The sequence below is a fragment of the Colletotrichum paranaense genome (assembly GCF_030867605.1).
Source record: "Colletotrichum paranaense strain IMI 384185 chromosome Unknown Scaffold_2.1, whole genome shotgun sequence".
NCBI classification, from domain to species: domain Eukaryota; kingdom Fungi; phylum Ascomycota; class Sordariomycetes; order Glomerellales; family Glomerellaceae; genus Colletotrichum; species Colletotrichum paranaense.
Window position 1 is genome coordinate 4,541,726 of NW_026848960.1, and position 14,879 is coordinate 4,556,604.

The 14,879-nt window shown below is 50.1% G+C and overlaps 6 protein-coding genes across 6 annotated transcripts; 2 read left to right on the forward strand and 4 right to left on the reverse strand.

The window, feature by feature from the left end:
* Positions 1-371: 371 nt before the first annotated feature.
* On the reverse strand, positions 372-2,121 carry CPAR01_03449 (feruloyl esterase B; the record flags this gene model as incomplete). Its single annotated transcript, XM_060487736.1, has 3 exons — positions 372-1,512; positions 1,569-1,704; positions 1,785-2,121. 3 exons carry the CDS (start codon positions 2,119-2,121, stop codon positions 372-374), a joined length of 1,614 nt encoding a protein of 537 aa, XP_060355064.1.
* An 835-nt stretch (positions 2,122-2,956) lies between these two features.
* On the reverse strand, positions 2,957-4,376 carry CPAR01_03450 (uncharacterized protein; the record flags this gene model as incomplete). The annotated part of the gene is made up of 3 exons (XM_060487737.1): positions 2,957-3,694; positions 3,787-4,039; positions 4,108-4,376. The coding sequence occupies 3 exons, from the start codon at positions 4,374-4,376 to the stop codon at positions 2,957-2,959; spliced, it is 1,260 nt and encodes a 419-aa protein (XP_060355065.1).
* Positions 4,377-5,459: 1,083 nt separating this feature from the next.
* Positions 5,460-6,614, reverse strand: CPAR01_03451 (dimeric dihydrodiol dehydrogenase; the record flags this gene model as incomplete). Its single annotated transcript, XM_060487738.1, has 2 exons — positions 5,460-6,517; positions 6,578-6,614. 2 exons carry the CDS (start codon positions 6,612-6,614, stop codon positions 5,460-5,462), a joined length of 1,095 nt encoding a protein of 364 aa, XP_060355066.1.
* Positions 6,615-7,088: 474 nt separating this feature from the next.
* CPAR01_03452 (oxidoreductase) lies at positions 7,089-8,232 on the forward strand (the record flags this gene model as incomplete). The annotated part of the gene is made up of 2 exons (XM_060487739.1): positions 7,089-7,421; positions 7,480-8,232. 2 exons carry the CDS (start codon positions 7,089-7,091, stop codon positions 8,230-8,232), a joined length of 1,086 nt encoding a protein of 361 aa, XP_060355067.1.
* A 175-nt stretch (positions 8,233-8,407) lies between these two features.
* CPAR01_03453 (FAD binding domain-containing protein) lies at positions 8,408-9,610 on the reverse strand (the record flags this gene model as incomplete). Its single annotated transcript, XM_060487740.1, has 4 exons — positions 8,408-8,851; positions 8,900-9,331; positions 9,400-9,458; positions 9,514-9,610. The coding sequence occupies 4 exons, from the start codon at positions 9,608-9,610 to the stop codon at positions 8,408-8,410; spliced, it is 1,032 nt and encodes a 343-aa protein (XP_060355068.1).
* Positions 9,611-11,481: 1,871 nt separating this feature from the next.
* Positions 11,482-12,998, forward strand: CPAR01_03454 (uncharacterized protein; the record flags this gene model as incomplete). Its single annotated transcript, XM_060487741.1, has 3 exons — positions 11,482-11,620; positions 11,689-12,595; positions 12,680-12,998. The coding sequence occupies 3 exons, from the start codon at positions 11,482-11,484 to the stop codon at positions 12,996-12,998; spliced, it is 1,365 nt and encodes a 454-aa protein (XP_060355069.1).
* Positions 12,999-14,879: the final 1,881 nt, after the last annotated feature.

Genomic DNA, 14,879 nt, shown 5'->3' on the forward strand with positions numbered 1-14,879 from the left:
AGTCTCCATAAGCCCATTGTTTTGGCCGGATTTGGCTTACTGGATTGGATGCTTCTTTGATCCTGACAAGGGATCGATTCCCGGCCCGGTCAAGCGGGATGTTGACCGGATCGGCTTTTGTGACATGTGCACGTCTGGCTGAACCAAGATGGAATCTGCCTATCCGGATCAACTTCTATAATTGTTCAGCTTACTATGTGACTTATTACTGGAACTCCTGGTTGGCATGAAACAAATACATATAGGGTCGATCTGAGACAGTTGCACCGTTATTACATGTGAACTTTTGGCCCTGGTCCCTCATCGAGTCCATCAGAGCTGATACGATGTCATTCTCTCACTCCTGAATCTGCACGCAGCTAGATTTTCAACTACACACATTTCCAGCTATCCGGGAGTTTTGGGTCCATACCCTCGCCCCGGTAGGTATTTCGCAACGGGTATCTGCAATGTCGCCGTTGGAAGTCCACACCCGAACCAACACTGTCATTGACAAACTTGGTTCCTGTTATGGTGTCCGGGGCGATTCCACTCTCAGCCCAGTCTACTATGGCGGCCAGGACATTGTATGTCCTATTGAATGGGAGACTATCGCTGATGACGGCCGAGTTTCCACCGCTGCTTCCTTGGCCAATCAACCAGGCACCGGGTCCTGTCGTGCAATGGTACAGGCCCGAAACACGGAAGAACCGTGTAAAGTGATCCATTCCAGTGTGGTTCAGATGCATGCCTTTTGCCAAGCGGTCATAGAAAATGGGAGTGTGAAAGCTTGTAATCTGCTGATCCTGTTGGCCGTGGTACATCAACAACTTTCCTCCCCTCCTCTTGAATGCCGACAAGTCCCGTGGGTACGTCTTAATGTTGCCGGGGTTCCGCTTTTGAGCAAGGATGCCGTCCTTTTCGAGTGTGTAAGTAGCCGGGTCCCAATTCGGGTCATTGTAAATCGCATAGCGGAACCAATTCTGGGATAGAGCAAATGGGCTTCCACTGTACAGCCCGTCTGCGGTGATGATTTCGCTGCCGGGATTCATGGCTGGCCAGAAAAGCTTGCCGTCCGTGTAGTTGGTTGGGCTGAAGATCTTTCTCACGATCTCGACTTGTGCGCCAGTGAGGCATTTGGAGTCGCCGCTGTCTGACTTGCACAGGAGAGTTCCAGGTTCGAAGTGACAGAGGGTGGGGTCCTCTATGATGCCGTCTTGAACGCCATCGATAGTGTCGCACTGCTTAAGCACTTCATCATGGATTGTCGTCTTCCAGGTGGCGGGAGCAATGAAATCCTTGGAGTCAACAGAACCAGTCAGAGGGTAGAAGCTGGCTCGCCAGGAGTAGAGGTTGTTGAAGTCCACTGCCGGTGCACCTGCGACGATACCATCGAAGTCTTCGGGAAACATGTCCGCGGCTTGCACGCCTTGCCGTCCTCCAAGAGAACAACCTAAGAAGTATGACCCCGTCATCTTCTCCTTGTAGAGAGACTTGAGAAGACTCTTCCCAGCGAGAACGCCCGTGTGAATCCTGGTAGGCATATCAGTCGATTTGTAGATTGGAAAGTCGAAGCTGGGATAACTCACGCTCTGTACGAAAAGTCAATGACAACATCATCGTTGTTGAGGAACTGTACACCGGTCGTTCCAGCATGCCCGTTATTCGTGCCAACAGCAGCAAAGCCATGAGCAGTCGCATACGCAAGGTCCTCAGTGTGAACGCCTATCGCATTTCTCATTGTTAGTACGTGCTCGATTTAAACGCCACCACTCCATGTCAGTGTCCCAGACTCAACTACTTACACCCATCGAGCCCTCCACCAGCGACCGTTACCATGCGCCCATTCCATTTCTCGGGTAGCCACACTTCAGCGACAATCTGTGATCTACTAGAAGTTGTAATATTCATGGCGACACGACAAAGATTAGTGCGGACCACCTGGCTTCCGCGACCGCATGATGGATCTTGTTCTGGAAAAGTGAGGTTGGTGCCGGTCTCCACATGACTGATCTCCTGAGCAGTCGAGTTGACCACTGTAGTCTGAGGAGTAAGATCCAGGCAGTCACTCTGAAAAGTCGCTTCGGAAGGCGTAGCCAACGCCAGCAAAACGGCAAGGACTAGAGAAACTGCCGCGAACATCTTTAACAAAGCGAATCCCGACAGGCTGGGTATCTGTCCCGGAGCCATCAATGAGCTCCCGATCTCATCTTATGTTTTCTGGTTGGGGGGACACGGCAGACAGGGAAACCAAACAGACTGTTACCCCGCATACATGTAGTGATAAATATCGCCCCCGGGCCTCTCTAGTCCACATGTAGCTTACACGACCCCGATGATACAAGGATTAGCCAGGGCTTTGACCGTGATGTAACAACAATAAGATTAGCGCTTGGCTAGCTTGGATACCTTACTTTGCGGGAAGGATGAATCCGAAGCTCTGTACTGAAATTCTTTTGCTCTCGAATCATCCCGATAGCAGATTCCGTTGACAATGTGCAGACTACAAAAGCAGCGTGGTCTGATGTATTTGATGTCTGCTTTAGAAGTTTTGGCCGATATGATTGTCAAGTCAAGTTGCTATTCGACTGGTCGATAACAGCAAACACCCCAAGTCACAATTCGTCAAGGACCATTGCCGGTGATCTCTCCGCAGTCCCTGATGAGTGGAGGCCGATCCTGCCGCTCTTGCCGGCCCCGCCCCGACATCCAGGCTCGGCAACTGGTATTCGGTCATAGATATTCCGGCCTGTCAAGTGCCGAGTGGTCTTACATCAAGATGGCGCTTGAGGTAGGCAAGTGATGGAATTTGGATTCGGAAATCCTACGGCGCGTTCCTCAGTCACCAAAAACCCCATTCGCCTCGTTCCGTACGCCCTCCAGGTTTCGGTACCTCTGTGGCCGGCCTTCTTATGGGCTTGGTCCTGATTGGAAGATTGCTGCGACCAGATGTCTAGCAGTGTATTATAAATCTACCTCATAGCACAGTTGCGACTTGTCCGTGCTGATTGGCAGCCCCAAGCAACTTTTCGACAGCTTTATCTATCTCGTAATGGTACATCCAAGTACTCTTACTCTCAGCTGCCCTTCGCACTCGCTCTTCAATCTCCTCATTGACAGGAAGATTCTCCGAAAGCAGTGTAGTATTCATCGCACCAAAATCATCAAGCACCTTGTACAAGTCGCGATAATGGGGTGACCTGATCTGATCATACAACTCTAGAGCTGCAGACAAATCCCCACCGTTGTTCCAGTGCCAGTCAACGCTTTGCGTCAAGGCATAGACATCCTCCAAAGCAAATCCGGCTCCAGCGCCAAAGGCACCCGATAGAGGGTGAGATGCGTCTCCAATCAAGGCAATAGCCTCCTCGTGGACGACGCTTTCCAGTCGCGGCCCCGAGAAAAGTGCAAATTCCTGTGTCTCGCCCTGAGCAGCAAGTTGGATGACTTTGCGGACAGGCTCGCAAAATTCGTCGTACTCTGAGGCGATGGTGGAAAAGTCAAAAGGCCGACCCCAGCTCACGTGTTCTTGACCTTCGATCTGCCGGCGGATGCGTGCAGTGACCTCGAAGTCATCTCCGCCAAGAGGACACGTAAACACGTACTTTCCACCAGTGTTCTGCCAGAATACGGGAGACTTTGGGATACCCTCGATCTTCTCGGCTGTAGGCTTGTGAATGATGGTCCGATAGGCAGATTGGCCATTGTACTTAATCTTGTGCTCAGGAAAAGCGTAGGATCTCACAAACTTCGTGTTATTAGTTTCTGTTGTCTCTTCAGTGGTATCGTGACGGGGTTGAGCCTTACCGAACGAATGCCATCTGCTCCAACTAGTAGGTCAACTTCATCGCTGAAGCCATCTTCAAAACGGATTGCAATTCTACCAGTCGACAACTTCGTGATATCAACGAGCTTTTTAGAAGTTTTGATACGACTTTGGTCAACTTCTTTGAGCAAAGCAGCCTGCAATTTAGCTCGAACCATGCGGCAGCTTACTTGCTGCGGCGGAGTATCTTTGGGATGATGGTGTTGTTCCAGAAGCTTTCCGGTTCTTCCGTTCCTGTGGGGTAGAGTCGGTATTAGTAAGTCTCATGATCTTCCCTATTTACAACACAAAATGTCGCCTACCTTGACTGTCCGCTGGTTCCATCAGGAGATCTGAAGAAATCCAAAGGATCAATGTTTCTGGCTGCCCCGTTCAACTCCAAGAGCCTCCAGGTATGTCTTTGTAGGCTGATACCGCCGCCAGTTTCACTGATTTGCGACTTCTTTTCGTAAAGAGACCAGTCAACATAGTTCAACTTTCCGAACTCAATCGCGGCACCCAACCCTCCGGGCCCGCCACCAATGATGGCAACTTTCAGAAGACTTGGCCCGCTATGATTCTTGACAGCCATCGTGATAATGAATTGGTGGGAGCGTATGTTGACAAAGGAGCCGATCGGTTGTGTTGATGAATGATTTTGTTACTAGATGACTTGGCAATCTTCCATCGGAAGCTCTGAGATAGCGATATGGATTGCGCGGCATTTTATGGTTCTGAGTCAAGGCATGCATCGCCCAATGGTTGGAGTTCATCAGGTCATCTTGATGTATTGCGCCATCCAAGGAACAGATTGGTAATCCCGGCCCGCGCCGATAACGAACACCACACCCGCGCGCAAGTTACTAATTGATACAAGTGGATCACCTTCACACAAACAACAAGATGCATGAGTGAACATAGCCCTATCTGTTGTTCAAGTGAGCCAAGATTCGATTCCAAGTTGCATTCAAGAGTGTCTTGGCAAAGGCTTGTTGATTTCTTGAAGCATCGCGCAATTTCATTTCTGGTAGGATTACTTAGTTAAAGTCCAGGACAAGAAAAGCTCCTGGCGATCAGACAAACCGTGCAGTATGATTAACTCGAATGAATACAATTCTTCCTTAATCGACGCTTAGGTCATCAACTCATCAAGGAGGTGGTTTAGTTATTGACAACCTCGGGTGAGCCTGAAAACAGAGCCTTCATCGGCGATCTCGATAAAAAGTCAATTCTTATCCTTACACAAAGTCCAAGTGCCCCATGATATAGGTAGGGAAACACAAAATCTAGTTGTCTGTGTTCTTAGTTGAGAGAAGAGACCAAGGATAACACTCTTCTAGTTGCAAATGCTCCTTTAGGCGATCTGCCGAAAATGAGGATACAGGCCCAGCTAGCCTCACAGAATGAGCATTGAAGAGACAACGAACAAAAGAGTAAGAGACTACCAGGACATTGAACACATGTGTAAGCGTCAGTGGGGTATTGTATATCCTGGGTACGCCAGGTGCGTACTTAGTAACTACCAGACTCCATTCCCCTCGAATCACAATGCTTCCACGTCAGCAAAAAGCTCAGTACTGCTTGCTGCGCAATAATTGGGATAATCTAGCTACCCTCAAATACAAATCTTTGTTGCTTGCTATCTATTCTACGGTTGAGTTTAAGAAAACACCCCTCACTCCTCGTCTTGAGGATACACAGTCCCACCCTGTCGTCGGATTTCGTCCATCATCTCCATGACACGGATAGTTTCTGCCCAAGGCATCACGTCACTCTCCAACTTCCCGGCCAGCACATCCAACGCAGCGTTGTCGGCTTCCCAGTAATACCCTCGTCCGACTGGCTTGTATTCAAATGTCTTGATCGCGTTCCTTCCGATGATGCCCTTGACCTGGTCTCTCTCAAATGTGGAGTACAAAGTGAAAGAGTCTGGGTCAGATGGGACGGTGCCATGTACCTCAATCGTGCCTTTGGTTCCTTGAATGCGTGCCAACACATCTGGGTTTCCAGTTGCCATTGTCGTTGAAGTGACAACACCCTGTCTACCCGTAGAGGGATAGTGGAGGATGACACTAGTAGTCACCTCGACAGAACCATCGTGCGACTGTGAAGCTAGGATCTTGGGCTTCTCAGAAGAACCAGGAGTTCCTGCGTCCAAGCCTAGGATAGCCCACGTCAGAGTGTAGATCCCCAAATCCAATAGCGACCCTGCACCAAGATGAGGTTGCTTATAACGCGAGCTGTCTGGGAGGTTCGGGATGTCTAGCCCGAGACCGAACTCAGAGTAGACGCGGAAAATTTCGCCAATGACCTTGTCTTTGTGAAGCATGCGTTGCAGATCTTGGACCAGAGGTCGGTGGCGGAGCCACATGGCTTCAGCAACGTAGACTCCCTTTGTCTTGGCACGCGCAAAGACCTCCTTTGCCTCACGAGTGTTTATCGTGAAAGCCTTCTCGCAAAGAATGGGTTTGCCTGCTTCGATGGCATCCAGGCAGTTTTGCTTGTGGAAAGCGTGCGGGGTGCCAATGTAGACGATATCCACATTGGGGTCGGCATAAACTTCCCCGTACGATCCATAAATAGCCGGTTGACTATTCGGGCAATATTGCTTCGAGAAGTCTTGCCCTTTCTGGACGGATGAACTCCCAATCGCTTGGACAATGTGCTTGACTTTTGCATCTGATCGTGAGACCAAGAGGTCTTCGACGAACCAGGAGGAGATCATCCCGGTAGCTGTACTAGTCAGTCAGTAGTGTGCTTTTCCCCGAATTCAGCATGCGGGGAATGCTTTACCAACAATGCCCCAGCGAATCGCTGTTAATTCCGACATTTTTAAAGTGTGTTTGGCTGAACTGGAAACTTGAATGGTTGAATTGGGTGGTAGTGGGTATGAGAAGAGGCGTACAGGGACAACACTCGATCGCGAGCCGCTGTATCCAAAGTTCCAAACGGAATTGCAAGCCCGAGGACATTCTTCCACCTTTTATACACACGTTCTCACTGTGAACGCTCGATGACATCGGTGTTCGGGATTCACCTGTGACGTCGCGTCAGCCATTATTGAGCGTCATATTACCAATACGGTGTAAAATCGCCGGGGTTGCCCTCATTCGCTAGAAGCAGTAACAATCTTCCGCTCTCCATATTCACAAGTATAACCTCTCGTAACATCGCCAGCAAAAGTCACAACACGATCATTACGACCACAAGCGAGCTAATCCGTCTGTTCACAGCGACATCCCCAAGATTTTGTTCATGAAATTAAATTCAGATCACTCTATTGTATCTCGAAGAATTTGACAACATGACCTCTTCACCCAAGATCCTCAATGTGGGTGTTGTTGGCATCGGACGTATGGGGCAGAAGCATGCCCTCAATATTCTGAACCTAGTCCCGCGAGCCAGACTTCTATGCGCCTGCTCTCCTGCTCAAGCTGATCTCGACTGGGCCGAACAGCATCTTCAGCCGCATGGTGTCAAGACTTATCCCACTTTCGAAGAGATGATGGAGACGCCAGGGCTTGAGGCTGTCATCATCTCCTCTATTACCGAGCTACATTTCTCACAGACACTGGCTGCGTTCGATAAGGGGATTCATGTTCTATGCGAGAAACCTATCTGCAAGTCTATCTCAGAGGTACCTTACGTTGTCATTATTGTCTCCTTCTCCATTTGTGCTGACGCTTTCTCATTAGCTTGAGACCCTCTGCGAGCATGTGGAAGCAAAGCCAGAGACTAAAGCCATGGTCGCGTTCGCCCGCCGTTTTGACGACAGCTACCAGGATGCGCACGACAAAGTCAAATCAGGTGCCATTGGCAAGCCGTTCGTTTTCAGATCTCATGGCTGTGAGAAGCTTGACCAGAGTCCGTTCTTTCATCAGTACCTCAGGGACTCTGGTGGCATCTACTTTGACTGCGCCATTCACGAAATTGACCTGTCACTAATGTTCTTGGGCGAGGGTTCCGTCCCCAAATCTGTCTCTGCCATTGGAACAACCTCCTTCTTCCCAGATCTTGAAAAGACTGGCGATGCGGACAACGCGATCGGGGTGTGCGAGTTCTGGGACGGAAAGATGGCTCACTTCTACCACTCGAGAAGCTCATCGCACGGTTATGACAGCGTCACTGAGATATTCGGTACGACAGGCAAATTGACAGTCAATGCTATGCCGCGAAAGAATCGAGTAGAGATTTGCGACACTGATGGCTATGTCAAGATTGAACCGACGAGCTCTTGGTACGATAGATTCATCTCGGCATTCGTTGTGGAAGCGAATGCGTTCGTTGATGCTATTTTGGACGACAAGCCACTGCCAATCCCACTCAGATCGGCTCTTACGTCACTGAGGATCGCCTCAGGCCTACAGGAAAGCTTGAGGACTGGTCAGAAGCTCTTCTTTGACCGACAAGGTCAGTTGACGGGCCCGAATGCAAGTGCCCAGCTGTAGAGCGACACCTATTACTAAATCAACGCCTAAATCCATCCGGTAACTGGCAACTGATGACAATAAAACTTCCGAAAGCCCTCAAACGAGATCTCTTCGCCAAATTCATGTGCCCACATCACAACACTACTTTCTTAAATCATACGGCAGGTTGTGATAGTCCCGATGCCGTAAGCCCTCATACATCCTTAATTTTAAATCCTCCCGGCACGCTGTACTGAAAGAACTGTCCGGGATCGTACTTCTCCGCAACTCTTTTCAGGAACCGAAAGTTTTCTTCACCATACGTCGCCAATGGTTTCTGATCTTGACCCGCGTAGTTGAGATATAGATAGGGGATCAGTTGGCCAGTAGCTCTAGCATAAGCCTCGATGTCTGCAGTCGCTTCTTTCAGCCTCTGTCTCAATAGCCCAACATATTTCATGTTAGGGAAAATTCCTTGGATGCTGAAAACAATAGAGTTCTTCTTGTGGATTTCGTCAAGACCAAGAACATTGTCGCCGTAGTTTGAGAACAGGGTCGGAAACGGCGTTAGGAGGTAGACGTTTCTGAAGTCGTTGCCATCCTGGACCTGGTCCTGGTCCTGAATATCTTCAATAACGGCGTCGAATGATGATAGAATCTTGCGGCCCATGCCAAGTGTATTGTGAAAAGTCAGAGTGCTTCAAACCTGGTACCCGCCACTCGGCGATGTGATTTGGGCAGCAATGCTGGTCACTGGGAGGTTTGCCCGCACGTCGACCACGGGAGACAGAACTTCAAGTCCCGCGAAAGCCGTTGAGTTGGATTGCCCCTCAATGTTAGCAACAACGAAAGACATTCTCTTCCCACCACTTAGACTCCACGCAGCAGCTGCGAACCCAGTATCTTCGGGGTGCCCGTTGGTGTTGCCGTCAATCATCTCCACAAACTTCTGAACGATGGCATTCTTCTGTGCCCAAGGGAATACCATGACCCCGCCATAGAGGTTGCGAGAGGGAAAGGTTTTGAGCACGAATTTGGCGACCAGGCCAAAGTTACACGCTCCGCCCTTGAGAGCTTTGAGCAAGTCAGAGTTCACGTGTTGACTAGCTCTGATAACATTGCCGCTGGCTAAAACGACCTGAAAAACATTTGGTAAGCGTCCACTACGCGTACTGCCCAAAGCAGGGGTGAGATATTTGGTTCTACCTCATACTCGGCCACATTATCTGCAGCGAAACCAACTTCGCCAGAAAACCAAGAAAAGCCTGTAATGAACCAATTAGGATCGCATACTGGTAGATTCGGAGTCTTATGACTTACCACCCCCCAGAAGAAAGCCGCTTACGCCAACTGTGTTCTCACGACCTCTCAGACTGATGAGTGGCGCCAACACGCAGTTGACATCTTTGAGTCCCATGTTCTAAGATTCTATCTGGAGCGAACCCAGGGTCCTTTCGGCGTGTTTGAATCCGTTAATTACGATGTGATATGTTCCCCGCATGGGAAACTTGGTTTATGTACATCAAACCCAACGCTTCTCAGCCCGGGTTCATGTCGGCCAAGTACAGCTTGCATATGCTCGCAGCCAAAATATCAATTTTCTGCCAATAAAGGACTCTTCAGTCGATCAGGTGACCGGGCAAGGGGCTTCCAATATTACTACGCCACGGAGCAGCATATGGTTCAGGACCACCAGTGCCGCAAATTTGGGTAAGCGAGAGATACAGACAGGAATTTACTCTCTTCCGCAAGGAAAATTGAGAGCCTTCGCCTCAGTCTGCATGTAGGTTTTGAGAGAAATCCAATTTGGGCAACTTCCTCAACCCACGCATTTGCCTTGGCTGACGGATATTTTATTAACGACTTTAGACGACTTTTCTGTTCAACAGCGATAACCAAAGCCCAACAGGGTGAAATACGCAAGGTGTTCGAGGTCATTTGCCCGTGAAGAGCATGGAATCAATCAATAACTCGAGGGTCTCTGTCACCCTCGAGCTATTTCAGGTATAGCGTTGCTTGATGACCGAGAAGCGTTCTACTTCTAGAAAGGTCTCAATGGGTTTTGAGAGCCGACTAGGGGTTTATATGGGTATGCCTTATAACAAAGCTTTGGGAGAGATGCTGAGAGGAATACAATCGAGATGAACAAACGCCAACCGGGCTGTCGGGCAGCAGACAATAGAGGTTGTAAGAGCGGGAAATCGCACCCATCAAGGACGCAACTCCACTCATGTCCGCGAGTCATAGTAAATGGGCAGTATAAAGCGATTGAAGATCAAAAGCCGACTCTACGGGGACACCTATCGGAAGGTGACTCAAGCTGTTGAGGAGAGACAGAGTCAATCCCGGACATCGGTCTTCGAGCAGCACCGATCTTCGTCATCCATTTATCCTTACGCGCTGATGCGTTCCATGAAATAACATAGTTCTCAACGTCAACACTAAGGGGCTACTATGATTCTAAGAAGGCGCGTATCGTGGAGAAGACGATATACGCACATTCCTACCTGACTGAGGTGGTAAACCCCGAGGGCACACCATTTGAATGGGTTAGCTTTCCTAACTTGACAAAACGACCGAGCGAATTAATTCTAAGTTTAGGGCTTCTGTATGACGCCCCTGCCGACATCCGCTCCTGGAGCCTGACCCCTAAGAATTAGGTGTTCGTCTAGTGTAACGACTAGGAGTCGTACGATCTACCGCCGGTGAATCGCGAGCTGACTCAGCGGCCCTCTATAACGACGAAACGCGAGCATACGTCTACTACGAAATCAAAAGGCTAGTCGGCAATCCATACGAAAACTACGGAGAGTTTTGAACGGGTCACGGAAGGACAACAGCCCCGAATACCGACTTTATCTCTAATCCAATTACTCGCACACTACAGCTGATTGGGCCAGTAGCGAGTAAGTAGTCTTACTTCTAGCTCTACAGACGCGGGACAATTCAGACTACGTGGGGTTAGATGTAACACGATCTTATCGAGGGGCTGGGTTAAATCTGTTTCCTCCTATTCTTCAGCATCGACATTCGGCCTAATTGAAATTTCGTTAATGTCCGAAACTTCATGTCTCAAGGCGCGGACTTTTCGACCGCCGTTCTGCTAAGACAGGGTGATGATTCAATCACCTCAAGATGAACTACTTTTAGCATGAACAGAGACTGCTCCTTCATCTCTGCATCAACGCACAGTTCTCTGGTTCTTTCAACTCGATTGAAGTTACTTGCATAGCACCTATTGGCCGCGAAAACCTGGTTCATTCGACAAAAAGAGCATTTCCCAACATCATGGAACGTCTTCCTGATACAGGCATCTCGATTTTGGTTGTCGGCGCCGGAATTGCTGGTCTGGCTTTCGCCATCGAGTCTCATCGCCAGGGACATAGCGTCAAGGTTCTGGAGAAGCGCATAGACCCGGGAGATTATGGTAAGCATTACCTATTCGCTCACTTTCCAAAGACAATATTCTGACCAAACACCTACTTTGATCCGCAGGTGAAATCTTCTTCATCCAGTCTCCCGGACTGCACACGCCCTCGAAATGGCCCGGGTTCATGGAGAGGCTAAACAAGAGCGCCATCTCGGCCGAGTTCCAATTCTTCAAATTCAGTGGCGAGAAGTTGTTCAGAACCAAGCTCGGAAACCCCCATCTCCCCACGATCTCCGTCAGCCGACGCGAGTTTTACCTCCTCCTCCTGACTTACGCCACCGAACTTGGCATCCCCATCGAAACAGGCAAAGAGGTTGAGGATTTCTTCGAGACCAAGGAGCTCGGTGGCGTGGTCCTCGCCGACGGGAGCAAACTCACCGCCGATATCGTCGTGGCAGCAGACGGCGTAGGATCCAAGTCCTGGGGCATCGTGACCGGCACCAAGGAGAAGCCCATCAGCTCCGGCTTTGCCCTGTACAGAGCTAGCTACCGAGCCGAAGAGGCGCTCAAAGTACCTGCTATTGCAGAGTTCTTCAAGGATAAGCGGGAGTGGACGTCCCTCCACATTGGTCCCGGCGCACACTTCTTTACCGGCTTGTCGCCGACCGAGTTCTGCTGGGGCCTGACGCACAGAGACGAAGACGCTGCCGTGGAAGACTGGAACCGTATCGCCGACTCGACTGGCGCGTTCAAGTACGTCGAGGGATGGGCGCCTATCGTGCACGAGGTCATCAAGTCGACACCCAATAACCAGGCTACCGACTGGAAGCTGCGTTTCCGTGATCCCCAGCCGAAGTGGGTGTCGGACGGAGGGCGAGTGGTGCAATGCGGCGACTCGGCGCACTCGTTCCTGCCTTCTTCTGGGTTCGGCGCTACTACTGCTCTGGAAGATGCCTTTTCTCTTGCTGCTTGTCTCAAGAAGAGCGGCAAGGTGTCTGCTGCTTTGGCAACCAAGGTGCACAACAAACTCCGGTAAGCTGTCTTCTTCCTCACGCCATACATCAATAACATTGGTATATGTGGTCATTTTACTGATTATGAGACGGCTGTATCTAGTTTCGAGAGAACCGCTTGCGCCCAGAAGATTGGTTTCGAGTCCAGAGAGGTCTTCCATCACACCAACTGGGATGAAGCTGCGAAGAACCCCCGCAGCATCGCGAAGTTTACAGGATCGTGGCTGTTGAAGCATGATCCCGAACAATATGCGTACGACAATTACGAAGCTTGCGCAGCGCATCTACTCCATGGGAAGGAGTTCAAGAATACCAACACAGTGCCCGGGTTTCCCTTCAAGCTATGGACGGTTCAGGAGTTGCTGCACAAGTCTGACATGGGGGAGTCAATTGACGATGATGAGGGAGACTGGTACTCTTGAATCGGGGTTAGAACTGTAGCATCGAGGTGCTCCATTGTTGTAGATGAATCGTAACTCTAGTAGATTCAGCAAGTGGCCGTTCGGATCACTATCTGTCCTGATTATACATGTTAGCTTTAGTATCTCTGATGCTGCATGTTACACCTAGTCGGCATTCTGTCTCCGCCCAGAGGGAGTTCTGTTGTAAATCCAGGGTAGTGTATTTTTTCAATGACCTAAGATAGCTTTGTATTGAGTTCCGCTGTTGAATACAGTATCCCCGGTCTTCAAGGGCCAGTAAGTACCGAAGGACAACATTCGATCGCTAAATATTGGATAGATGGTGGTCTGGTCATGATGATCCTAAGACCGCAGTACCTAGAAAGGCAGCTCCGTATTCGGTGTAAAAAAAATGCGCATTCCCTATTCGGGCTCACTCTACTCCGTACATCTAAATCGAAAAATACGTCCCAAAAAAGTCACAGAAAATAGGTACCCTGCATCGTCTACCAGATCCTCAAAAACCAGGCGATCAACACCGAGCACACCACCACAAAACCCTTTCTTCACCGCCAGAATGTGTCACCACTTGGCTCGGAAGCTTCGCCTTTCCCACGCCGCAATGACTCCCTACGGGAACGGAACGAAGGACACAAGTCAAAAACCAATCTTTAGTCTCTGGTTGGTGGACAGGTGAATGACCCCACTCCCCTACCAAGCCCGTAGGAACAGAGATGGTGGCACGGAGTACGTAGGTGGGGTAATTGGCAGGTAGGCGAAATGGCCTCAATCTCCGAAAGTGCAACTTTTTCAACTTTGTAACAGGTTTCGCGAGATTCTGCTCATCGTAGACGAATTCATATCCCATAGAAGCATGGAAAGCGAAGCAAGAGACAAAGAGCAACGATCTGGTCATAAACAAGCGTAAACACATGATTAACCCCGCCATCGGCCACTACCCCGCCGGCAGACACTTGACCGAAATACACCGACATCGGCGCCTTCGGTGACAAGGTGTGCAAATGTCACTCGGTGACTCGTTCCCACACCAAAACACCCCAGCGACCCGTCCCGCCGTCTCCAAGAACCCCCCTTAGCCAACAGGGATGACCCGTGAACTGCTGCTTCTTCCCCCGAAAGCCCGTGCCGACCGGGCGGGACTGCCTGGCGTTGCCTGTTCTTGTCCCCGCAAGCGCGACCGCAATCCGTAGGGTCTTCCTGTCATTCTTCTTCCACAAAGGATCCGTTGGTCTTGGCGATGTTGTACATCTGCTTGAGAAGCTGTCAAACGAGTCGTGACTCCAACTGCGTCCTCTCGGTCCAGGCAGAAATCACCCCGCGGTGCGAAGATTTGCGCAACGTCTCACCCCGCTGTGAGAAGGAAAGGAAGAGTCCTTGCTGTGACACCCAATTTCCAGAGTTCCGTACTGGCAATGCGCATATTCGCATTGCGCGGCAAGCATCATGCAACTAAAAAATGTCAACCTCATATTTGGGGAATCCATTGTAAATGCAGAGCCCATCAACGATCTATCAGTCCCTTCCGTGTGTAAGTGGGTGGGTGTCTTGACTCAGGCCATCGCAACCTCCCGCCACAGACACCCATCCACCTCTTCTCATCGTCCATGCAGGTCTCCAACAACAATATTTTGGGGTGAACGAACAGGAAAACGCCACGGATAAGGGTAGCTTGCAGATGTCTCGTCTCGTAATCTCTCTCCGAAAAGGTTGGGATGGGAGGAAAGCAAAACACGGCAGTGTCGCCTGCTCAATGCTGCCGAGCCCTCCAAGATCCGAGGAGGGACCAGGGCAGGAGTGAGACATGCAGGCGCATACGATCACAAGGCCGCGACGGCGATTGTCCATCACGAGAAAATGTACCGCAAAGATACTGCATCACCA